The 25137-nt window shown below is 49.1% G+C and overlaps 1 protein-coding gene across 9 annotated transcripts in view; it reads left to right on the top strand.

Annotated features, from left to right (window-relative positions):
• The window catches only part of MPRIP (myosin phosphatase Rho interacting protein), a 105357-nt gene extending 80340 nt beyond the window's left edge, over window positions 1-25017 (top strand). For 6 of the 9 annotated variants that reach the window (XM_064520106.1, XM_064520105.1, XM_064520104.1 and 3 more), the window contains 9 exons: window positions 1639-5505; window positions 8707-8854; window positions 9466-9583; window positions 10313-10472; window positions 10671-10790; window positions 11144-11230; window positions 12016-12178; window positions 12652-12737; window positions 16849-25017. In XM_064520106.1, the coding sequence (XP_064376176.1) occupies window positions 1639-5505; window positions 8707-8854; window positions 9466-9583; window positions 10313-10472; window positions 10671-10790; window positions 11144-11230; window positions 12016-12178; window positions 12652-12737; window positions 16849-16920 (4821 nt within the window). In that variant the 3' untranslated portion in view covers window positions 16921-25017. Of the gene's footprint in view, window positions 1-1638; window positions 5506-8706; window positions 8855-9465; window positions 9584-10312; window positions 10473-10670; window positions 10791-11143; window positions 11231-12015; window positions 12179-12651; window positions 12738-13912; window positions 13979-14675 lie in introns of all 9 variants that reach the window. The other 3 variants (XM_064520108.1, XM_064520107.1, XM_064520109.1) reach the window with 3 other exon arrangements.
• Window positions 25018-25137: the final 120 nt, after the last annotated feature.

The following is a 25137-nucleotide window of genomic DNA, read 5'->3' as shown; positions in this document are numbered from 1 at the left end:
GGGAGCAGAGGGACCAAACCCCGCTGAGGTAACAGGCATGAAGCAGGTTATCGTTTGGGAGACCCTGCAGTCCCAGACTGCGGGGAAACGTCATGGTATTTGTTTGGATTGACCCTCTGAATTTGTTGTGCCCTCCGTCAAGCCTAAATCTGAGAGGTACCTTTAATAGTCTGTGGAAAAGGGTGGCGGAGAACATCCAGCCGAGGCGTCCGGCCGCTGTCTGCCCTTGCCCTTCTGCACTGCACGGGGGCACCCGTCCCTGCGGGCCGGTGACACTGTGCTCAACTTGGGGGGCCAAACCTAGGCAGCGACTGCCCCGTACGGAAATCCCCCGGGCCTCGGCACCGCTGGGCTTAGCCCAACACAAAAGATGCTGCACATTTCTTAACAAAGACACTGAGAGTTAACCAGGACTGATGCATGTGCCTTGCACTGAAGCCCTCTCCGGCCTCGTGTAACCCTTCCTCTCTCTCCTGCTGTTGAGTTTAATCATGATGGAGCCACCCCAAAGCTTTGAACGCTAACAGGGGAGAAAGCGCGGGGGCTCACGCTCCTCTCCTAAATATACCCGTGCTGTCTTCCAGCTCTGGCTACGGCGGGCGGGAGGGGTCACTTACTAACCTGTCCCGGGGAATATTCTTGCATGTTTTTGATGTTAAGCATGAAATTTAACTTAACATAACTGAGTGTCACATCTGTGGGCTTTCCTTATCAGCAACCAGAGTACAGCAAGGCAGGCCAAATTCCTAGGCTTAACGCTGTGCTTCTCTTGCCTCTTCCTGTCTGTGTATTTTTTTAAGATACATAATTTCTGTCGCCTTTTGCATGACTCTCTTTGTGAGTTTTCTCTTTGCATGCTACACTGCTTTGGTTTGAATCTCACAAAGGTTGGTTTCTTTCATTTTACATTCTCATCATATCTTTCTCTGCCCTTCACTTGTCGGGCTTTTTATTTTGTCCTTTTTTTTACAGGTAGACAAATTAGATCCTTCCTAGTCTTAAACTGTAGCTTAACAACATCTCTTTAATATGATGAGCAGCCAGTAAGCCCTGTTTAGCAGTCACAGAAATGGCGTTGCCACGACGGCTGTCCTGTCTCCCCACGTTTTGGTGGGATGTGATGTCATTTACTTTCACCTCACTTTTCTGTTGTTGCTTTTGTTCGGTAGGACTGTGTTACCTGAACTGTGCACTTTTTGTTTCACAACAAAACGAACAAAGACACTAAAACAAGAAGTTCCTTTCTTCTCAGCCTGTTCCCGTCCTCCTCCTCGTTCTCACTCCCTTCCAGTTTTTCTCTTGTCTTTCTGTCTCTGTTTTACTGCTGGTGTTTCTTTCTCATTGTTTTTTTGGTTCTGTTTGGTTTTGATTTTTTCCTTGTAGCCTGTTACTGTAGAGCTGTTTTGATGTTATGGTCCGTGTTTTCTGTTACTGGAAAGCAGTTGTCACGCATTTAAAAAATAAAAGTTGGTTAAAAGAAAAAAATTGTGCCAAGAACAAATCTTCCCAATTGGAGCATGTGGGTAGCAGCCAAAACAGTGCAAGGAGCCTTTCCGTGGCCTGCCTGGCCAGAGGTGTGACACTCAGGAGGGAGAGCCAAGAGTGTTACTAATCTAGTATTTAATCAATTTTTTTAAGACCGAGGTGGCCGCCTCGCCATCAGGTGCCTGGCAGAGGCTCCACAAAGTCAATCAAGATCTCCAAAGCGAGCTGGAAGCCCAATGCCAGCGTCAAGAGCTAATCAATCAGCAGATTCAGTCACTGAAACGTAGCTATGCTGAGGCTAAGGACGTGATCCGGCACCACGAAGCCGAGATTCAGAGCCTGCAGGCAAGGCTCAGTAATGCAGCGGCCGAGCTGTCCATCAAAGAGCAGACGCTGGCCAAGTTGAGGAGCGACCTGAAGAGTGAAAAAGAGAAAGCCAAAGAGCAGCTGGAAGAGTGGCAGCATGGCGAGGCCACTCTGAGCTCGCAGCTAAAAGCCAGCGAACAAAAGCTGAAGACCGCAGAGGCTCTGCTCCTAGAGAAGACACAGGAGCTACGGGACCTCGAAATGCAGCAAGCTTTGCAGAGGGACCATCAGAAAGAGGTGCAGCGGCTCCAAGATAGGATCGCAGACCTGAGCAGGCAGTTGAACGCTAGCGAACAAGCCCGGATCCTAATGGAAGAGAAGTTGCAGAAGAATTACGAGGCTTTGCTGGAAAGCTGTGAGAAGGAAAAGCAGGTTTTAATACGGAGTCTGAAGGAGGTGGAGGATAAGGCTAATGAGTATGAGAATCAGCTACAAAATAATGAGCAGCAAATGGAGATTCTGCAGAAAGAGAAACTGAGTGCAAAATTTGAAGGCAGCGAGATTGTCCACCAGCTGGAGGAGCAGCTGGTGATGAAGGAGGCCAGTATCCAGAAACTCGCAGAGCACATCAAGGAGCTTGAAAGGGAGAGAGATCAAATTAAATGTAGGTTCCATGAGCTCATGAATCAGGTTGCAGAGTCGGATAATGAAGTTGCAAAGCTGCAAGCAAAGTTGAAAATGGAAGAGACCAACTACCACAATCTGGAGCAATCATTTGAGGAAGTATCAGATCAGTTCCAGAGTGTGCAGAAGGTGCTGAAAGAAAAAGAAGAAGAGCTGAGACATGTTAAGGAAATGCACTTGAGAATTGTGGAGAAGAAAGATCAAGACCTCAGTGAGGCTCTGGTTAAAATGGTTGCTTTAGATAGCAGTTTAGAGGAGACTAAAGTAAAGCTAAAGGCCAAAGAAGAGGCTTTAAAGAAATTAGCTAGTGTAGGCACAGCTCCATGTGCTGAGGAAGCAGAAGACCTTGGCCCTAATGTCGAGGCTGATGAAAGTCATCCTTCTCAACTGGGGCAGCATCTACAAACTCATGATGTCCTTCCAGCTCTGAATTATGCGCTGAAGGAAGAGGAAGATGAAGTTCTTGAGACCAGCCAGAGGCAAGCAGAAGAATTTGGCTCTCCATCCAAAGCTGCGGAGCTCCAGGACCAGGAGCTGGTTCAGAAAGCCTTAGCAAAGCCTGATATAGGAATCATGGGTGCCAAGAGACAAAGAATCCGTTTCTCAAGCATCCAGTGCCAAAAATATATACATCCAGATGGATCAGAGAAAAACTGGACAAGTAGCACCTCTTCAGACACGAGCCAAGACAGATCGTTGTCTGAAGAAAGCATGTCATCAGAGCCAGCTCTTGGTTACCCATCCTCAGGGACAAGTGACTCTGAGACCTATCTCTCAATCATCCATTCTCTGGAAACCAAACTTTATATTACAGAGGAAAAGCTCAAAGATGTAACAATGAAGCTTGAAAGCCAGCATGGTCATAATCAGGAAACGCTGATAGCCCTTCACCATCAGTGGGCCAGCACAGAGTCTCAGCTTCGGGAACAGCTTCAAACCAGCTTATCCCAAGTCAGTGCTCTGATCTCACAGCTGGAAAATGAGAGGCAGGAAAAGTTCAAGCTAATAGAAAATCACGTTAGCGAGCTGGGAGGTTTCGAAATGAAAAATGATCAAGCACTGACTTGCTTAGAGAAATGCAGGGAGCAGCTAAGATCTTTACCGACATCAGACAAGGAAAAAGAGAGTGATTTGTTTCTTGTTACTCTGTCCAGCATGGAAACAACCTTATCAAATGCAATCCAAGCCTTGAGAGGGGCACCACTCTCATCTGAGTATCAGCAGAGTGAAAGCCTTATCGCACAAACCCCGGCCTCAGAAGGAAATTTTTTGAGTGAAGAGGAACATGCCTCCAAGGAGCAGCAAGTGGAAATGTTCGATGCAGGCCAGCTAAGATGGCTTTCTGAGAGAGTGGCATTTGAAGCCTCTCTAATCAACCACATTGCAGAGTCTTTGAAAAATGTGAGCTCTGAGATATCTCAGATTCTCAGAGAGATCCAGGGAACAGCTGAGGTGGTTTTGTTAGAGCCAGCAAATGTTTCTCATACAGCAACTGATTTGGCCAACATCCTATCTAAGAAGCTGCTGCTGGAAGGGGAATTTTGGAGCCAGGTGGAGGAACTAAGAATGCACTTGAGCACCAGAGAAGGAGAAGCAGAGGGCAAAACGGAAACAGCAGGTTTGGGCTTTTCACCGTGTTTTCTCAGCACAGTAGCAGATGCTACATTGATTAAGGCAGAACTTGGGTTTGTTGCACAGAAAATGAGAGAGTCTTTTCATCAGAGATTAAAAACAATTGAAGAAGACCTTCATAATACCAAAACAGCTCTCCAGCAACATAAATGCATGTTGGAGGAAATCATCAAAGCATACAGGACTCCTGATTTTGACAGAGTTATGCATCAGATTTCTGAAGCACTTGAAATTCAAAAAGATGCCTCAGAAAGAACCCAAATCTCCTGGGATGGGAGCCATCTACAAATGATGCCCTATCAGGAATTAGCCAAGATGGAGGAGACTTGCAGTTTGCCAGACCGTAGTAGTGAAACTCTTCTTTCCATTCAAGAAGATCTTGCCCAACAACTGAAGGACAAATCAAATGTTCTTAAGGAAATATCTGTTGCCTTACTATCTCTGCCTCCTGAGGAAGCAATGAGAGATTGCCAGAAGCTCCTGAAGATATCTCAGAGTCTTTCATATCATTCATGCATGGGAGACCTTGAACGGTATTCATCTTTGTTAGTTCAAGATGCAATTGTTCAGGCTCAGGTTTGTTACGCAGCTTGCAGGGTCAGACTAGAGTACGAGAGAGAGCTGAAGTCTTACAAAGAATCCTTGCAGAGCATGGACGCGCTCTGCCAAGAACGCGTAAAGACAGTTTCTCTCCTTCGGGACGAGTACGAAGATTTACTTAGAAAGCAGCAGGGTGAATATGGTGAGGTGATAGCCATGCTTGAACGGGAGAATGCTGATCTCAAAGCAAAGGTGTCCCAGCTCGACAGTCAGCGAAGGCTGTTGGAGGAGGAAGAGCATAAACACAGCAAAAGCATTAGTGAATTGCAAGGCAGATACGAGGAGGAGATTCGAAATGTGATAGAGCAGCTAAATAGGACAGAGGACGCTCTAAAGGCCGAGAGAACAGAAGGCCTAAACCAACTTGACGCCATTGTCCGTGATAAGCAAAACATGGAGCGGTATCACCTTGAGCAGATGCAGATGTTGGAGGAAAAGTTCCAGGCCAAGATAAAGGAATTGCAAGTCATCCACAGTGAGGAACTGCAGACGCTGCAGGAGCATTACAGCCAGAACCTGCAGCGCCTGCAGGAGACCCTCGATGAGTATCAGAGGCAGCACCCGGATGCTTTGCCCTCGGAGGGGCCGGGCGATGGGAGCGCGCGGGCGGCCGACGGGCCCGATGGCAGGGTGCAGGTCTCCGAGAGCGAGCTGGACTCCATGCACGGCCTGAGAGAGCGCATCCAGGAGCTGGAGGCCCAGATGAATGTCATGAGAGATGAGTTGGAGAACAAGCACCTGGAGGGAAATGCTTCAACTCTGAGGGAAAAATACCAGAAAGACTTTGAAAACTTAAAGGTTTTAATACTTTTAATGCTTTCTGCTTTCTGCCATTGAGTACACTGGGAGGGTGCGGTCAGTTGTGCTTGCAGAACCTAGGGGCATCCCCCCATGAGAGCCAGCACACATAAGCAAGCCCAAAAATGTTAAAAAGGCCTTTGTAAGGCATGTTCTTTTTTTAATGCTTCCTTTTTTCTGTGCTGGGGTATTCTAAATGCATTGCTGAGGGCCTCATCTCCATGGGAGAGAGTTAATTATTGGCAGTAGTCTCTGTGGCATTTTCTGCAGGTTGCGTGGAGGGAGGGAGAATTTCAAAATACCTTGATAATGTCATACACTCCTTAAGCATGAACTTTGTAGTGTTTCTTCTCATACTTGAGACATACATTTTGTTTGTGACTTCCCTTTAAAAGCATTCCTGAACTCTGTCTTTCCCAGTCTGATCAAACCTCCAGTCTGTCTCTGCTGCCCTCAGAACTGTAAGATGAAATGGAAACTTGTGCTCTCAAAATGTATGTTCCTGGGGAAAGTAGCTATGAAAGGTTGCCAAATTCTATAGCAAAACAAATGTCCTAAGTGGCTGAGAGGGAAATCGCATCGGTATTATGCTCTAGCAATCCTTTACATAACAAACAGTGCATAGTTATCAGAAGCCCAAACTAGGTGCAGAAAAACCCAATCACAATGAAATGCATTTGTTCAAATAGCTTCGCCAGTCATGACTGGCTGTAAAACTAGCCTTAGATGTACAGCTTCTAAAAATCTATTGGGTTTGGTGTTTTGCTTTTGATCTGAGACCATTTCCAGTGAGGAGCTGGTTTTAGGGAAGTAGAGAACCTCCAAGAGCACTCAAGGAGGCTTCCAGATTGAACAGGAGGGGAAGGAGGGGCACCCAAATCAGCCGATTCAGACTGCAGGCAAAGAGGAAGGCTATGCTGGCGATGCTTTCAAGGAGCAGTCGTTCTTCCAAGTCAGCAAAAACATGTTGAAGTGATGGGAGAACTTGCTTCCAGCAGCAAGATCCTGAGAGCACATTTGGACTGGGAATAAAGTGGCTCAGCTGTAGCCAAATAGTGTTTTTACTCCGGGAGGAGCAGTAGTGCTGCCACATCCCTCCTCCTTCACTTGGGAGGTGGATCGGGTGTTCACAAGAAAGCTGCTGGGTAGGTCAGGGTGAAGTCGTGGTATTTACTTAATGCTCTCTGCTCCATCCTCTCATATCCCTTAGGAAGGAAAAGCCCTTCTTGAACCTCCCACTCGCTGCCAGTCGTGTGCATGGATAATGTGCCCTTCCCGAGAGCCGTGCACAACGCAGGCTTGCTTGTACCAAGGAATGGTCTTGCTGGGGGAGAAGCAAAAGGGCCGGAACCAAAATAGAGGCAATTGCTCAAAAATAATAACAAGTAATGGACCTGACAGCCCTCCTGTATTTTCACGTTTGCTCCCTGGTGAAGACTGCCAAAAATTGCAGTTTGCCTGGTGGCAGAGTGAGCAGCCTCTTCTGGGCAGAGCAGCACTGGAGGAGCACGCGTCGGTCCTGGCCTGTCTGTGCACCACTGTGTGCTGCAGCAGAGGGACAGAAAGGAAAATACAAACTTCTCTTGGTTAGAAAATCAACCAGGCACTTTTAAACCTCTCTTATTTACAGGTTAAAATGCTTGTTTCTTCTCTTCTGAACCTGATGGAGAATGTAATATCAATAACACTAGATACTGGTTTGTGCATGTTTGAATATCCTGATTTATAGCAATGCATTTACAATACATTAAATATTGGATCTACCAACCAGAACTATCAAGGAGCGTTCAAGATTTTCCTCCAATATTAGATGTATAAACAAAAATCCTGCCAGGCTGCTTCATACCACTCTTTAGTCAGCCAAGTCCTGACAAGTTCTGGCACTGAAATACAAGTTTCAAAAAATAAGGCTGAGAAAATGAGAAATGCCTCAGGATCAAAACTTAAAGGGGAGGAAAAAAAGTACCAGAGATGAGAATTGAGAACCAGAATGACACACGTTGCATTGCATTAGACAACGAACTGGTAACACTGAAGAGTGTTAGTTAATACAGGTCGGCAGGTGTTAGACAGTCACAAGCGCCTGTGTTGCTGGGGGAGTGAATTTGTCCCCCTTAAATTTTACTTGGACTCACTTCCCTTTGAAAACACGAGTGCGAATCAAGAAGAAATCCATTGAAATCGGGAAAGTTGAGTAACGCCAGCCTCAAATGTTGAAAGGGAGGAAAGCCCGACCCCGTGGCTTGCTGCAGGTTTGCCCCCAGCCTCCGGCCACGCGGCAGAGCTCGCTCGGGCGCCCGTGCGTGTCCGTGCCGCGTCCCGACTCCGGCTTGCACTGCTCCCCGCTCGCGTCCGGGTGCCTGGCCGGGCGAGCGCGCCTGCGGCTTACCGAGCTGCAGCTCCCACTCGTTTGCTTTCCTGCCTCGTCCGCAGCCTTGTTTCCGCGCGCGATGCCTGGAGAGCTTGGCGGGGCGGCCGGGCTGGCGTCTGCAGTGGAAACAGGCTCGCCCCAGCCGGAGTGCCAAGTATGCGGCTTCTCCTTGTAAAGTTGATGGCTTAATACAGGGAGTGTCGTGCAGCTGGTGCCTCCTTCAGCAGTGAAGGAAAAGCCCCAGCGGGGCCAAATCCCCTCCCGGGTCCCACAGCTGCCCCGGGGGAGCGCGGGGGCCGCGTGGGTGGCTGGAGACCTGGCGACGAGGAGCACGGGTCTGTGCTCCCAACCCGCAGTGGGGCCTGGAACAGGGGCTGCATTCGGGGCTTTGCGTTCAGCCCCTGCAGAGGCAGAAGCAGGGTGTGTGCCTGGGGCAGAAGCAGCAGCCCACGATTCGAGATCTCACCCTTTGGGTCTCTTAGATCCCCAGAGCACTGTTGCCAGTAGAGCAGCTCTATGTCCTGCCCTAAATTCACTTCTAGTATCAAAACTAGCAGATAATTTCCCATACAGCTTTCGAGGTGACACTCAGTCGTGAATTAAGGCAGCGTTGCTGTCGCCAGCCATCTGCGTGCCACCCCAGAGGTGGTTGCAGCTGGAAAGCAGGGGTCACAGAAGAGAGCGGAGAGGGCACATTAGTTATTTTTAAAGAGCTGGTGAGCCAGTGAAAGCCCAGTGTACCCAGCACGTGGCTCCCGGTGGGCTCTCCGCTGCGGTGACGCGTGGCCCCGCGCTCCTAGGCCAGCCTCATCTCCTCGTCCCTTTTGCAGGCAACATGTGAAAGGGGCTTTGCAGCCATGGAGGAGACGCACCAGAAGAAGATAGAGGACCTGCAGCGGCAGCACCAGCGGGAGCTGGAGAAGCTGCGGGAGGAGAAGGACCGCTTGCTGGCAGAAGAAACCGCTGCCACCATCTCAGGTATGGGGACGCGCCAGAGGATACCCTGCGGGGTAGGTCCGTTTCGACGGTGGCATAGGGGTGGTTTCCACTCTGGTTTGGAGGAGCAGGGCTTGAGGTGGGATGAGGAGGATGGGATCATGGGACACACGTTTTGGATGGAGGGCCATCTCCTGGCTCTCCTCCGGGCCGGGTATGCCTCTCCTTGGCTGTACCATGGTCTGATCAGTTTTCTGTTCTGTCGAAGAAAGGCGTTAGTCATTCCTGTGGTTAATTTATTGCTGATGCCACAATGAATTCATTCTTCAGTGCCACTGGGAGTTTTAAAGGACTGGAGCCCAGGGTCTCTGCATTAGGAGGCCCATAATTCAGGAAACAACGTGTGAATCGGACAATTGTTTGGACTTTATTAAAAAGCGGGATTCGCAGAAGCCCTTTGGCCGCTTTATGGCCAGCGGTGCATAATGAAGCAATTGTGAGACAGTGGGATGGCTCACTGGGATGACTCACTTTTTTGTTCCCTTAAAAACAAAAACAAAAAAATCCCCATCTGCAAAAGAAAAAGTGCTTTGGGATGAGCGGTGACTGCGTCACCTCCTCGTGGAGTGCTAATCCTCTTGTGCCCCTCGCAGCCATCGAGGCCATGAAGAACGCGCACCGGGAGGAGCTGGAGCGGGAGCTGGAGAAGTCCCAGCGCTCCCAGATCAGCAGCGTCAACGCCGATATCGAGGCCCTCCGGAGACAGTACCTGTAAGATGACCTCTCGCTGTCTGTCTCTGATCCTCGCGGGGAGGTTACGCTTGGGGAAACCCCTTTCTCCTCTTTGGTTTTGGCAGTAGGTTAGACTCAGGTCCATCATCACAGGGGATCTCTTCCCCGTGCAGTGTCCCAGCTGTGCCCCATCCACCTAAGTGTCCCCGGACCACTGAAATTCTGCTGCTTCGCTGTCACCAGACGTGGCAGACGTGCCGAGGCGTTGCTGCTTTCCAGGCGGCTGTAGCACGAGGATTGTTGAAGCAAATCTCACCAGACCAGGCAGAAGCACTTTGCGTTTAGTGGCGAGGCCTCTTAGGGGAGCTGGAAAAAAGAGCCAAGCAGCTTTACAAACCTTAAGGCATCTATAGAAGGCAAGCGTGGGTGTACAGATCCACCCTTTTGTGGAGGCTCTGAGCAAACGTGGTAGATTTCAGCTCTGTTTTTGGCTATTTGGAAAAAGCCGGGTGTTTAATTTCCCAGAGAAAGGCCTCCTGCCTCCTTTGGTGCCCAGACGCTTGAGTGCCACGAGAGGAGAGGGTTAGCTGACTCCGGGCTCGAGGGTTTTCCAGAAGGGAGGATGTGATTCCCTCGCCCTCCTGGGCGCTCCGGGACTTGTGTCTCGGGACGAGCCCTGCCGGGTTGCCGAGGATGCCGCGGGGCGCTGCGGAGGCGAGGCCGCGCGTGCGGCGAGGGCAGAGCACTAGCTGCTGGGTCTTTTGCCAGGGAGGAGCTGCAGTCGGTGCAGCGGGAGCTGGAGGTCCTTTCGGAGCAGTACTCGCAGAAGTGTTTGGAGAACGCCCACCTGGCGCAGGCGCTGGAGGCTGAGAGGCAGGCCCTCCGGCAGTGCCAGCGGGAGAACCAGGAGCTCAACGCCCACAACCAGGTGAGCCCTCGTGGCACCGCCTCGCGAGGAGGGCGGGTTTGCAAAGCCAACGGGCGAGAAGGTCCCCTTGCAGCTCTGGGCACCCCAGAAGGCTGGAGAGGAGCTGCTGGATTGGGCCAGGGAGATGCTGTCGCAGCCTTTCACCCACGCCGCTGCCCCGTTCGCTCCGTTCCCACCGTGGCTCTCTCCTCTTCCCAGGAGCTGAATAACCGCCTGGCTGCGGAGATCACGCGACTGCGGACGTTACTGACCGGGGAGGGCGGGGGAGAGGCTGCTGGATCGCCTCTCACGCAGGGCAAGGATGCCTACGAGCTAGAGGTAAGCTTTCTGCCCCCGTAGCACGGCCGGGCCGAAGGGGCTGTTTGCGCACGCGGGGAGCCTGCGGGCCCCCCCGCAGCGTGTCCGTGGGGCAGGCGAGGTCCGCGCGGTCGGCACCGTGCGGCAAAGGGGTGCAATGGAGGCAGGAGCTCTCGACGCTTCAGGCCAGAAAGCCACTGTCCCCTTCTTCATCTCCTGCTTGTCCCATGGGGTTCAGTGCGTACCGAGCAGCGGGGAGTGACAGACAGCGAGGGATCGACAGGGGAATGAGCACGCAGCCCTTGCTCGGCTGAGCCAGTGAGCCAGCTCTGCGTGTGCTCGGGTGCAAAGTGTTGCTGCTGTTGTTCCTGCAGGTCCTACTGCGGGTCAAAGAGTCAGAAATCCAGTACCTGAAGCAGGAGATCAGCTCTCTCAAGGACGAGTTGCAGACAGCACTGAGGGTAATGTCCGGGCCGGCCTGTTTCTGTGAATGCTCGTGAGGGCTGTGCTCCCCTCCTGCGCGTGTGCTCTTAGGACTCAGCTCGCCTATCCCAAGATTTGAAACATTTGATTTTTCCCCTTAATTGAATTCAGTACCCATTTTGGTGTCATTGATAAAGCATTCCACTACTGAATCAGTCCAGGATTTACCCCTTCTCCCTTCATGTGGGAAAACATCACCTTCAGTGTTTTTTCCTGGTTTCCTATCACATCGGATCAGATTTGAAATGGCAAAAATATTCAGTGTTGCAGATCTGCCCAACCTCCCCACATCAGATCTGGTTTGCTCTGGATGGCCTGTTTGCCAAGGCCAGTTCTGGGAATTCTAGTTCTATTCAATGTCTTTACTAAAATTAAAACCCACAAACAAGTAATCCTGTAACAAATGGGCCAGCATGCATGGGCAGCACTGCATGCTAGTTGGAGAAATCAGAGCTTTCTGCATAACTTAAGTCCTGTGTTGCTGTTAGATGCGGCTTCAAGAGCATGTGTAAAATATCTGGATTGCCCCCAGCTGAGCGTTCAGCAGGACAACTGGAATTTATCCCTGCCGTCAGCAGCCAGCTCCCGTAACTGTAAAGTGCAGAGTAGGGAGGAAAAAAAAGTGCTAGGTGAGCAGGGCATTGCTCCAATGCGCTGCCCTTCTTCCGGCAGCTTTTGCCAAGCTTCTCTCCAGCACGTTCATAAACCCCTTGGCTCCAATTGTCTGTCTTACTCTGTCGGGTTGTTCTTGTTCCTTTGCCAGGATAAGAAATACGCCAGTGACAAGTACAAAGACATCTACACAGAGCTGAGCATTGTGAAGGCCAAGGCAGACTGTGATATCAGCAGGTTGAAAGAGCAGCTGAAAGCAGCCACAGAAGCTCAGGGAGAGAAATCCCCTGTGAACACCACTGTATCGGGATATGGTCAGTCCTCCTCCAGCTGCTCTAAGCTATCTTGGTTTTCTGATCTAACACGTGCGTCCTGGAGCGCAAGCTCTTGTGCACTAGTGGGTCCAGGTGTAGGGCTTTGTATGGTGCTTTTTTGCCATTTCATACCGCTTCCTGCCTCTGCTCCTTGCAGACCATCTCGCCAGAGATGGCAAGGAGCAAACGGGCCTGAACTGCCCTCCCCATGGCAGTTCCTCCTTCCAGCTGGAGGATGGGAAGCTTGTGGTCTTTAGTAGCCTTCTGTCATTTTGCATTATGCAAGCCTCATGCTGCGTTTAGTATGAGGGAGCAGAGGCCCCGGAGAGCCTCCTCTGTCCTTACGGCAGTGCCGCTGGCGTCAGGTTCATCGGGGGCGTTTGCCCGGGCTGGGAAGGCAGATAAGTCCCCAGCCTTGTTCCTTACAGGCCTATGGGCACCAGGCTAATGCTGTTTCTTTTGCTTCTCCCCAGATATTATGAAATCAAAAAGCAACCCTGATTTCTTGAAGAAAGACAGATCCAGTGTTAGCCGACAACTAAGGAATATCAGGTCAAAGGTGAGTTCAGATCTTTCCCCGTATGCTGCAGATGCCCGACATCACTCTCTGGTGGGGGCTGCTGGGGAAACCGTGGAGCAGATTGGCAGAATTTGGTAGGGGGGAGAAAACTGAGGACAGTAATGCCAGCCTGGATGTCACCTGAGAGAAAAACTAGCTTTCAAACAAGAAATGGCTGTGCAACCAGCACGGCCCCCGCCCTCGTGGTGCCTTGTAGGGCAGGCGTTACTGCATCTACCGAAATTTAGGTGTGAAGCTGCTCCCCACTTGAAAAAAGTATGATGTTCACCCTGGTTTTTGGTCTTTCACAGGAGGATTCTTGCAGTATTTGCTCCCCCATTTTTAGCTGAAATTTAGGTGGTATCAAAAGGTGGAAATGTGCACATCATTCTGGATTTTACAGGGTCCAGCCCTGCAAGCTTTTTGGTCTTTATATGGAACAAAAGCGCCTTGGTGCTGAGCAAATTTAACACACACTTTTCCTGTGTGTTAATATGGTGCAGATGGCCCTGGGTGGTTCTCCAGCCATTCTGTACTTGCTGTTGGTCCCAGCGCCCAATAACGCTGTGCCAAGCTCGGCTGTGCTTGGGCTGCTGCCTGCCAGAACTTCATCCTGTTACGCACTCATTGTTTCTGTGGACCACAAGAAAAAGAAGGGCAAATAAAGCCGCTCAGAAGGCATCATTAAACATAGACCAGTCAGAAAGGAGATCGGCACGGGCAAATCTTGCTTTGCCTCTCACCACTGGATACTGGGTGTCTCACGACAGTGTTTGAAGTGGTTGGGGCTTCTCGCTCTGTGCCCACGCTGGGGAAACGATCATCACCGAAGCTCTGCAAGCGTTAGTTCATCGGCCTGAGGTGTCCAGGCTGCACCAAGTAAATACAGAGAGCCTCTCTGCTTATTTAAGGGTGCAGCGCAGGCCTGGCTTTGCAGACTTGCCGCGCCAGATCTGATGTTTGGTTTCCCTTCACCACTTCAACTCAGTCCTTGTGGTCCCGTCTGTGTGGGGGGGAGGAGAAGAGAGCAAGCATGTGCTCTGCCGCGGGGCACGCTGCCGGCTCTGTCGCTGCCGTGGGGAGGGGGGCTGCGCGAGCACCAATGCATTTAGGATTTATGAGCTTCTTGTTTTGTTTTGTTTTGTTTTTCTTTATTTTGCTCTTTCCTTCAACAGTCCGTTATTGAGCAGGTCTCATGGGATAACTGAAATGAACCCGAGTCCAGGTTCCCTGCCACGTAGGTAAACAAACCGGCACCCACCAAATGACGCAGCTGCCCACTGGAGCGGCCCACTTTTGCATGCACTGCTCACACCTCCATGGCAAATGAGAGCCCTTCTTCTCCTAATGACTGACTGGTTTATTCACTGTTCATGATTTTACTGGGGATCGGGAATTGGGAGGGGAGAAGAGAGTGGACCCAAGATCCGTATAAAATGCAGTCTCTCTGGCTCTTCCCTGGGGAATATGGCTTTCTCGTCTTCCCGCTCCTCCCACCCTCACCAACACAGCTAGCCATCACGGAGAGGACCTGGACACGGTGGGGCACGTTTGCCTGTTTGCTGTGTTGGGAGTGCGGGACGCTGGGTGTGCATGCTTGAATGACTGTGCATGCCTCAGACTAAACTCCAGCAGCCTGCAGGCCCTGTAGGGAAAACCGCCTTTGCGTTGTTAGCCAGACGGAGGAGAGGATCGGTGAGGCCTGTGAGCATTTCCCCCTCAAAGGAGAGCAGAGGGCACGTTAGATGAGGCCGGTAGCACCCACACCACACACACGTCTCCCACGAAGGCCCGTAGCTTGTACAACGGTGCTCAGGTCTCAGCTGCAGAGAGGATGTCCTGAATTTCCTTTGCCTGTAATTGCTGCTTCTTCAGGTTGATCCGTGCTGGAGCAGAAGAGTCCTCCTTGCTGAGTAACCTCTTCCTTCTGCTCTCCAGGCTTTCCCCAGCTCCCCGGTGTTCACTCCACTGCTCTTCGTCACTTGGCACTGCACCTCCGTCTCACATGTTGGCTGGAGGCTTCAGAGCTCATCCGGCAGGAGGGAGCTCATGAGAAAAGGGGCTAATTCTTGTGACACAAATACCTCGAGTAACCAGACACAATAGTAGACTTTATTGGTCCATGGTCAAGACTGAAATGAGACCACCTGCAGAGGGAGGGGAAAGAAAAGAGGCGAGATCCCCAACATGGTGATAGAGAGTTAGCTTGAGAGCTGCGGGAAGTCTGAGGGAGGATCCCTTTATCACAGACTTTACCCTACATCAGTCTGCCTTCATCAGCTCCCCTTCATCAGCAACTCAAACAATCGAGAAACTCCCTAAGGGGTGATTTTGCTGGAATTTTTACCATTAGATAGAACAGTCTAATGGTTTATGTTGTCTTCTTTCATATAATAGGAAATCTAATGTATAGACTGGAACACATGGGTTGCTGCTAATTTAACAGGCCCAAAGTTAGCTTCCTTTAGGAAATATATACTCAGATCCTTGGCTCTCCAGAATTCCTCTGCTGTCAGCTGAAAAGAAAAAATACATCATTTTTAAATTAAAACCAATCCATTTTAGTGCTTTTATTTCCATGCTGTTTCCCAAAGCTGTTCTGGATTTCTAGACCTGTGGGAGGAGAAACATTTTAACCAGCTCAGGGCTGTGGGAACCTGCACAACCTCATGGCAAGTTTATGCACACCGAGTCTTGCCTTGACAACCACACATTAAAACCTGGCCCGGGAGTCTAAGCTGCTTCTGTGATCATACGGTCCTCTGACACCACAGTCAAGGGAGTAAAAGCAAAAGGGGACGTTGCTATCAATTGATAGAAAGGTCTGTGCATGCAGATCTGTGCCTCTTGAAGCAGCTGTACATTTGTCTGTAAAGCAAATAGTGTTCGAGTTGCAGAGTGAATTAAGGAATCGGCTTGCATGCAGCAGAATTATCTGTGCGATAATTTGGCCCTCTGGGCACTCTGGCAGCTGCCTGCCTCTGTCTCAGAGCAGATGCATCCCAGCAATGAAAGCTTTTACAGTACATAAAAGGGAGACCTTGCCAGCCCTGCAGGCCTGGCTGCCGGGGAGGGAGATGTCTGCACCTCCTGCAGCAGCAGCGAGCAGGGACCATTCACTATCTGGTGCCCTGGTCCCCTGTAGCTCTTAGGCCACACGTTTCGGGCTGCAGGCAGGAGGAATGGCTGTCTTTGATCTTGTGTGTCTCCTTGGGTTGGTTTCAGGTTAAAGCTGTCTTGCAGCAGGCAAGCTATTTGCTTCTGTGTTTCTACCACTCACGTAGCTGTTTTCCCAGCTCCTTAGGCGTAGGCGACAGTAGTTTTCACAGATGCAAATGCCGAGGGCTAGCAGGATGGAATTTTCTGTTTCGCAGCTGGCTGTCATGCCGTGAAATCTGGATGCAGAGTCTGAATTGGATCAGACATCAGGTCCTGCTAGAACCTGGAGCAAGCATTTAGTTGCGAGTCCTCTGTCTAACCCTGTGCAACCAGCAGCTTTGGCTTGGGAAAGACCCCAGGCTGGGGTTAGAGAAAGGGTGGGATTGTCACTGGCAGTAAAATGCAGTTTTCAGAGCTGTTTTGGGCAAAGCATGAACGTTGACTGAAGTCAGAACCACCCAACATGTACACGCATTCAATCAACGATACGGTCGTGCAGGCGGATGGGCAGGACCAGTGTGCAGGTCCTCCTTTGCAGTGCAGTGATTTATCTTAGCAGAACCAAGCTGGACTGCCTGGTACCCCCGAAATCCTGGAGCTCTGCTGAAATTGCCCCAGCCATAATTACACTGCGGGCTCCAGGGATCATTTCCCAAGTCGAGCTAATCATGCTTTCAGTATTGTGTGCCTCTCATTCGTTTCCGATACGTCACCTGGTTAATTTGCAATCTCACCCTCTCTCTAGGCGTGATTTCACCAATAACAGCATTCCATAACTGTGTGTTTTCTCTAGCATGTCCCACTAATCTCTCCGTCGCGGAGGCCATTCTCCTGCTGCCCACGTTTCCTTTGCCTGAGCATCGCACCATTTCTGTGTGCCCGATCCCTGCTGCCGTCGCCCCGGCCGCTCCTGCCCTGCGGTGTCCGATGCTCTTTCTTTTGTCTCTCCCAGAGTCTGAAGGAAGGCCTGACTGTGCAAGAACGCCTGAAGCTTTTTGAATCCAGGGACTTGAAGAAAGACTAGTTCTCCCCGCTCCGCTTCGACACGCGCACCTCCCAGCTTGAGGCAGCACAGCACCAGCACCGTTTGTCTCTCGTTCCTTACGATTGTCCTTGCTGTTGTTCGTCTTGGCGCTCCTGACGAGACTGAGCTCCGCGGTGGCGGTCCCCGCCGCCACCTCGCCTCCGCAGCTCCTTTCCCTGCTTTGTGAGACGCTTCAGAGACTCGGAGAGGGAGAGGAAGGGATGGGTTTTTTTCCCTCTGCAGCGCTTGTAGGAGAATCCTTCCTTTACTGTAAACCATTACACTAAGTGTCAGTATTAAGGCTCAGTAGCCTATTAATAAGCTAGCTCTGTCGTACCAACCGTTTTGGTATAAAAGCAGGGCCTGGGTGGTATAGGCCGTACCTAGCTCTTACTGCTGTCAAGAGACCCAGTGCTCAGAGCACACCAGGAGCCTAATCTAACCGTTGATCTTTACTGCATTACTTGCACCTACAAGGGGGGAAGCCCGTGGGAAAGTGTCAGGGAGCGCAAGTCAGGACCCGTGTGAGCGGCCGGGAGGTACAACACTGATATCTCGCTGGAGAAGGACGGAAGAAGTGACTTCCCTGCCCCATGACTGTGCCGTATCCTGGACGTAGGTGTTCCCGAAGCCCGGAGCGCTTTGGTGGCTTTCCAGGTGGTTATGGTTAGGGAGTTACCGTTACTCACGTGCAACGTAAGGTCTGCCCCATCGGCCGTGGCTTTGTCTCCCTTCTCTCTGGTACCCAGGGCTGAGATACGTGTTTCGGGGACTGAGTCGTAAGGTCACTTTCTTGCCTCTGATCGAGCCCAGCAGTCTTTTTGCTGTTACTCCCCTCCTCTCATGGAGTCCTGTGTATCCTAGGGTCTGTGCGCATGTGAAACTCCCTTTTCCTAGTCAAAGAAGGAAAGTAGAGTAGAAAGTAGAACCAATACTGACTGAAAATGCACAGTGCTCAATGCATATAATGCTCCTTTTTTTATCAGCTTCTTGAACTCGACTCTTCTTGTCAGCAGGGCAGCTCCTATTTTAATTCTTTAATCTTTTCCTGAAATAAAAATCTGAAAACCTGTATGTGCTTCAGACCTTCTCAGTCATAACAGTTTTTGTATTTAAAAACATACAATTTAGCAACGTGAGGCCAATAAACTGATACCAATTAAAAGTGAATTGAGAGAACTGGTAGCAATAGATGTAGCACATGGCCAGCCTAATACAGGCTATCATCTTCTAGAGGAGCTGCAGACTCCGCTTTGCAGCAGCCGGACTGCATGGGCACTGCGGCTTAATCCTGGGTTAACGAGAGCATTTCAATATGCTTTACACCTATAACGAGCCCGGGTCCTGCCGCACTGATCAAAGAGGATGCCTGCCTGCCGCTGAGCGCCAGTGCTGCTCACCCTGGGCAGGAGCCGCGTTGAAATAGCGTCCCAATGCATTAGGTTTCCGACCTAATTTAGCCACGAAGCGAGCCACGACACATCAGACTGTGCTTTTAAAAATACGCCCTAGCCTTTGTGTGGAGCTAAGCTTCCTCTTGTCGTTCGGGTGCTTATAATGTGGTTTAAGCAGGCGGTGGCATTCAGGCAGATCTGTGCATTTTCAGGGCTAACTCGGGCTCCTTCAGCAGGCGTGGTGCTTTGGGCACAGCTGAGCGTTACAGAAGTGCTGCAGACCAGCACTTGGGAGAGGCTCTCGCTACCAGCTCTGGAACTGGTAGCAGCCGAGGGCCTGGAGACAGGCGCTTTCTCCGTGCCAGGCTAGGCGACGATGGGTGCTCAATAGCTTTCCTTTAGCCTCCATCCTCCGATCCATAGTGAGGCCAGCGACTGCCTTATCCCTCCTCCTGTCCCGCATGGAGGAACGTAGCTGGTTGGGGTGCAGTCAGCAGGCAGAAGCTGTTCGTCCCCAGCTTCACACCTGCACGATGGGCTTCCAAGTTAGTGATCCCCAAAGCAGAAGCTGTCAAACCAGAGCTAACCCGGGGCTGTGGAAATCACTGCTTTCACTACACTGATCTTTTATCTGATGGCCTTTTAAAGCATAGACTGTTACTGATAGATAATCTTGGTAATGCTTAGATACGGCTTTCTGCAGCCACGGCATGGGGTCCTGCTTCCCTTACAGCTGAGATGGACTAGACGAGCTTTTCCTCCTTGTATCCTTCCCACTTTCTCAGCCATCTCCAATTTGTGTGTTGCGCTTAAGAGGCTACTCCTGGAAGAAGCTGAAGCTCTGTCACTACTCGTGTGCATCGTTTCTCTCCCTTCTGGCATCTTGGGCCTTTACTGACTTAAGTGAGAGGTCTGATTCTTCTGCATAACCTCACGGTTGAGCCAAGGATGTGTGTCTGGGTCCCAGTTCCAGCAGCAGCTGGGAACATAAGACTTCAGAGGGATCTACTACCAGGTAAAGGCAATGTTGTCTTTGAATTAAACCAGGGACAGCAGCATCTGCCAAGCAGCACAGATTGCAGGACCAGCAGAGATGTCAGTGCTGTGACCCAGGCTTTTAAGTTCTGACTACCGCTTGGGTGGAAAAGTGGATGAACCCCCTGGTTCATATATTGCATATGCCTTTCTGCACGTGACAGGAGGCAGTCACCTGTCCCGTATGCCTCGTGTGCTCCCTTCCAAACTTACCTGCCCGGCTCTCAGCAGAGATGATGATTGATAGTTTTTATATTTCCTCCCTCGCTGATCCAGGTTTGACTGTCGTGTGCTTTGCTCTCTGCTAGCTTTCATGCCCGGCTTCTCCCGGCAAAGGCCTTGGGCCACAGTTATGGTGGGGATTAGGGCTCAAGTACTGGCATTTCTCTTCCCTTCCAAGACTGCGCTGGATCCAGTGAATGAGTAGGATCTTCCTCCTCCTGCTGCTCTGTCAAGTAGGGTGGGACTTCGGCCTCTTAAGTCAACTGAGCAGAATGTGTTCTGGGCTTCTTCTCTACGGACTCGGAGCTTTCTTACAGGCCCTAGAAAAATCTTGCTTTTCTTTGCTCACCTCATTTGCTCAGCAGCACTTACTTTAAGCGTGAGGACTAAAGGTTGCCATCCATTTACGGCTGCCTGCTGGTGGTGCAGAGGAGCCAGGCTGAGGCCCTTTGTAGCACAGGCTCATGCCACCAAGCCACTGGAGCCTCGCCAAGGAGAGGTGGGGTTTTTTTCTTTTTTCTTTTTTCTTCTGCTCTATACTCTGCCATACCAAGTCCTCTCTTGCAGCTTAGTCTGGGACTAGGTATTGAGCTTAGTGAGTGAAAGCCCTTTGATCCTGCTTTGATCCTTATTTCCTAATGTAGAGAAGGGGGTTGATAAGTGGAGGGCACATTTGGTGTGGCTGCCCAGATGCGGAAACAGGCTGATAAGACATGAGCGTGCCCCAGAGCTCGGCTGGTTGCAGGCTGCCAGAGTAGAGCTGCCGGGAGCTTTGAGCCACGCGGCTGGGCCACGCGCTCCAGGAGAGGTGAAGAGGGAAAGCTGACGTCCAAGTGGAGGCCTTTCTCTTGTCTTGCCATATGTAAATACATTAATACAAAAATAAAAATATGGGTGAGCATGGGCAAAAAGGCACTGCAGTGTATTAGCAAAGTAGAAGCACTTAGATGTTAGTGCAAGAAGGCAGAAGAAGGTGCAATTAAAATGCAATGGATAGCAAGCTGTGTAAAGCACGTTGGTACTGAAGCAATGGACGTTCCAGGGCGTGGATTAGAAAGACTTTCTGCTTGTGCTCTGGCTCAAAACTGCCCGGTGAAGAGAGACTATGAGGGTTTAGTCTTGTTTATACACATATAAAAATATACCAACATTTAAAAAAAAAGAGAGAAAAAAAAAAAACCCACCCAGGAACACTTGCAAAGAAGAGAACACTTGTATAGGCTTTTCTCTTTTCCTGTATATACACACGTGCTAAGCAAAAGGTCATAAAAAAGTTCTGGGCCACTTGCGTCAATTCTTCGCTTACTTGAGGAAATGCACACAATATTTTGACTCTCTCAGCTGAGACACTGACAGGAGATGTGGCATAAGCAAGGCTGATGCTGGAATTTTTTAATTTCCTTCCTTTCTTTCATCCTAGTTTATCTTCTTACCATACAGAAAATGCCAGTCTTCTCGTAACCTCCATCTTAATGGGCTCCCTGAATCAGCTGTAAAAGAATTTGAATTGACGTTTACTCCTGTATAAACAGAATCAGATCCTGTGGCCCCCGCTAGTCAAAGTTTTGCCATTAGGGAACTTTTAATTAATGCTGATGATTGGCCAACTTCTCTGGGCCTTCAAACCGCTGATAAAAGCTAAGCAGACAGACAAGTTCACTGAGAAAAAAATAGCTGGCACCAACAACGGCTATAGTCAAAACAAAATGTGTTACAAGGAATGAGGACAATGCAGAGGACACACACGGAGTGTTTGGAGGAATGGGTGGGACCATCCTCTGGTGACGATTTTCATGATTTTAGCGATCTCTTAACAAGCCAAATCGATTAATTGTATTGCTTAACTTTGCTGTTTTTAAATACTTATCACTAAGCAAAGGGGTCTTTTATGGACCTGGTGGTGGGCTTGTATACTGTCCCCGTTAAGAGCAGCCATCAGCAGGGGGTAGGCTTCTTCTAAAGAGAAAGCAAAACAGAAAAGCCAGCCCTGCTGTACAGAAGGCAAGGCCCCTCTCGGTGTCTTCAGCAGCTGCGTCCCGCTTCGGAGCAGCGCTCCTCCAGCTGCGTGCAAACGCACTGCGGTAGCTGTCAGCTGTGGAGGGCACAGGAAAGACATCTGAGGAGGAAAGATGCCGTGGCATGAACGTGGCTTTGTTATGGACCATTGCAGGCTGGATTCCAGGTTTCATTCCTCTCTCCGCTCACAGTGTGGCAACTATCAGATAGAGCACTTCTCCAAAGCATAAGGCAGTGCATTACCTGCCTTTACATTAAGGAATGAGAGACCCAGCAGCACCAATAAACAGAGCCAGAAACTGAAATATTTCTGCAGAGACAGTGAGAGCAGTGCTTTAAAAAAGAAAGAGAGAAAAAAAAAAAGAAAGCCAGCTGGGAAACTTTCTTGCTGATGGCAATGTTCTGTAGTTATCCAACATCTTCTTCCTGCTCCAGGCCTCATCCATTTTTCACCATAAGAGAAACCAGTGGCTCTGTACATGAGCAAGTGTGCGGAGACTGGGGAAAGCTTCGGGGAGGAAGGAAGGGAGAGAGGGAGAGCGAGCTCAACATTTGCACTAGAGGCTTTTAAATCCCAGCTACAGCTCCCATTGCACGTTTCTGTGACAGCAGAGCAAGCCGCAGGTTGCTTCTTTTGATGTGGGCCAGGTACCTGCTGTACAAAATGGGGCGAGTCCTTCTAGCAGGTATTCTGCTTCTAATGCTCTTAAAGGGCGCAGTATATACACATTGGGTGAGGTGAAATGCAAGCGGCTGCATTTTACACTATTAATAGTACTGAAATGCGAGGTTTAGGAAAACTCAAGTGCAACAAAGCTGCAGACATATACCCCTCCTAATTGCTTCTAAGTATTTTTTTTCTTTTGCATAAAATTTTCTTACCATTTGTACCCTCTCCCCCTGAAACAGACCAAGTCTTTTTTAAATGTGACCCTTTCTTTGCTCACATATAAAAGAAGCAGCAAATTTTATTCATTTGCTTCAAAACTAAACTTGTGTGCTGAATTGCAAGCCAGGAAAAGGCTATTTTCTCCTTCTGCGATAGAAGTTGACTGGAATGCATTTAAGCAGCTCCCCCCCAGTATTGTAAAATGTGTCACTTTTGTAACAACTATATACTTGATTGGATTCCACTAGTCCTTTGCATTTTTTTGTGGTTCATATACAGTACTTAGTTTGTTGTGAACACTTAAGCACATGCACGCTCAGTGTAGCTTGCCTTTCCTCTGTAATTTTTTTTCCATTTTTTTAAAAAGCTTTGTTATTCTTCTCTTTTAAAAAAATAATTTAAAACCTGTATAGTATTCAAAGCACGCAATGTAAATATTTATTACTCAGAAATTAGTGGAGGGTTCTCTTTTGTGACTAAGTTGTGGTTTTGATTTTTAAATCTTGTTCTAATACAGACGTCCCATTTGGGGGTTGGAAGAGGAGCGCTGAGTGTAATATGTTGACCCCACCCTATCTTTCCTGATAGAATATGTTTGTTTTTTGATGACTGTTATAAATATCTTTTCAAACATTTTCTGCTGACCTATACCTTTAGTTTTGAAAATACCTGTCCAAAGAATGTGTACAGTCTGTTTGAGAACTGTAACCTTACTGCGCTATAAACTTGGTTTTTTTTCCATTCAGAGAATTCAGTAATCTTGTATTTGATTGATAGTGGCATTAACACCGCGAGTGTGCAAACTGTTATCTATATATAGAGAAGTAGTAACTACTTTGTGCTAGAGCATACAAACCATCCTTGCACAGTAACTTAGGCCTGTTGTAGTGAGTGAACCAAGGGCCCAGATCGCAGAACCTGGTGTGTGACGGTGTAACTAACTCACTTGTGCATCAGCACTGAGTATACGCTGTAAGGCTACCCGGACTTTGCAAGGGAACCACGGTGCCCAGCCGTGCAGACACATATTGTACAACAGCATGGAAGTTTACTGTAACTTACAGTATGTAAGTAACTGTTTAAATATAACTTTCAATACAATGTAGTTACTACTGAGTTGAACTTTTGTGATCCTACCGCTGTAATGCAACCATTTCTTGCAAGAGGATGCAAAAGTACTGTTGCATGACCAGGGAACGTGCAGGCTGAAAACAACACAGCTCTGTCAGCTTTGGTGGTTTCCCCTGCCTCAGCCTGCGCTTTGAGACTACTAAAAGAAAACAAGGGTGTGGGATTTACTAGCAGAAACCTGATTAGCCAGTCGAGTTGGTACCAACCAAACTAATCCAGCTGGCCGTGAACTAGTAAATAATTAGTGCAATTACAAACAATTATTTTCTCATTCTTCCTGCTTTCTTCACACGATGATTGTGTGCTGGATGTGACAAGAAAACTGACTCTTTGTTCTAAACTAGAGAGAGCAAAGTATGTTATAAAATACTAAAGACTATGGTAAGTAGGAAATAGATAAGAATGCTTAGTCTTTGACCCATATTCACCTTCCCGGGACCTGGAGTTCTGGGATGTCTTGAGATTTTAAAGAATCATTTTTTGAAGGGATAAAGTTTGGGGGAGAGAGAGAAGGAAACTTTGTATGTCTTTGGGTGATAACTGAAGTCGCACTGGACATCCAGGTACTAATAGTCAGTCTTCCTCCACCAACCTCATCAGAACTGAAGTGTTTTGTGCACACTTTTCACCAATGACTGAACCATATCTGAAGGAGATTTGTTCTGGATTAAAACATGCGCACACACCATGCTCTACCACTCGTGTTACAAGAGCCTCTGCCCTCTTCCACTCCTTACGGAAATGACAAAAAGGAGTTGTGAGTAATAAGAATGCAAAAGCAAGAGTGAACTACAAGGTAAATTGTCCAGGTCCTGTGGTGATGCAGTAGCGGCATGCCCTCCACCTCTAATCTGTAATTTGACTGAGTGGCAATGACAGTAGAGAAAGCACAGAAATCTCAGTGCAGTTGTGGATTACTACAGCTACGCTGCTGTTGGAAAGACTTACAGATCAAATTCAGAAACGATTACAGCAGGGTGGCGAGGAGAAAGAGGAACCGCAGTTGTTCTGAAAACCAGTCGCCGTGTAGGTCTGAATGGCATGTCTTAAGGGGCGGTTTCCACAGAACCAGGTTCATCCAGGAAATGATCTACCAAACTTGATTCATTTCCCTCTGCAGAGGGGAGTGTGTGTTTGAGGCTCCTGTTTCTAAGTATGTGTGGGATCTTTTCTCCTTCCCCTCTCCCTTCCACTCCATTTTATTTCAGTGCTTTTTTAAGAGCCACTGTTCCTGATCAACTGTTCACTGTAATAGAAACATCACGTTTTGTCACAGTATTTATTCCTTACAAAATCTTGTGTGACATACTAGGTTCCCGTGGATGTAGCTGATCATTTTTATTTTGTAAATATAATTACCTAACTTTACATAAACTATATCGTAATAAACTATTTTTGCACCACCCTTTGCATGCTGTGTAGTGAGGTGTTTGTTTCGACGAGGACATTACTACAGAAAGAAAGGCGTAGAGGACAGAGCCTGAAACCGAGTTAGCTGTTTGCTTCTACAGTCATATTTAAGAAAGAAAA

Source organism: Dromaius novaehollandiae, chromosome 14, assembly GCF_036370855.1.
Source record: "Dromaius novaehollandiae isolate bDroNov1 chromosome 14, bDroNov1.hap1, whole genome shotgun sequence".
NCBI lineage: Eukaryota > Metazoa > Chordata > Aves > Casuariiformes > Dromaiidae > Dromaius > Dromaius novaehollandiae.
The sequence above is the reverse complement of the archived record's forward strand: the minus strand, read 5'-3'. Positions and strand labels throughout refer to the sequence as shown.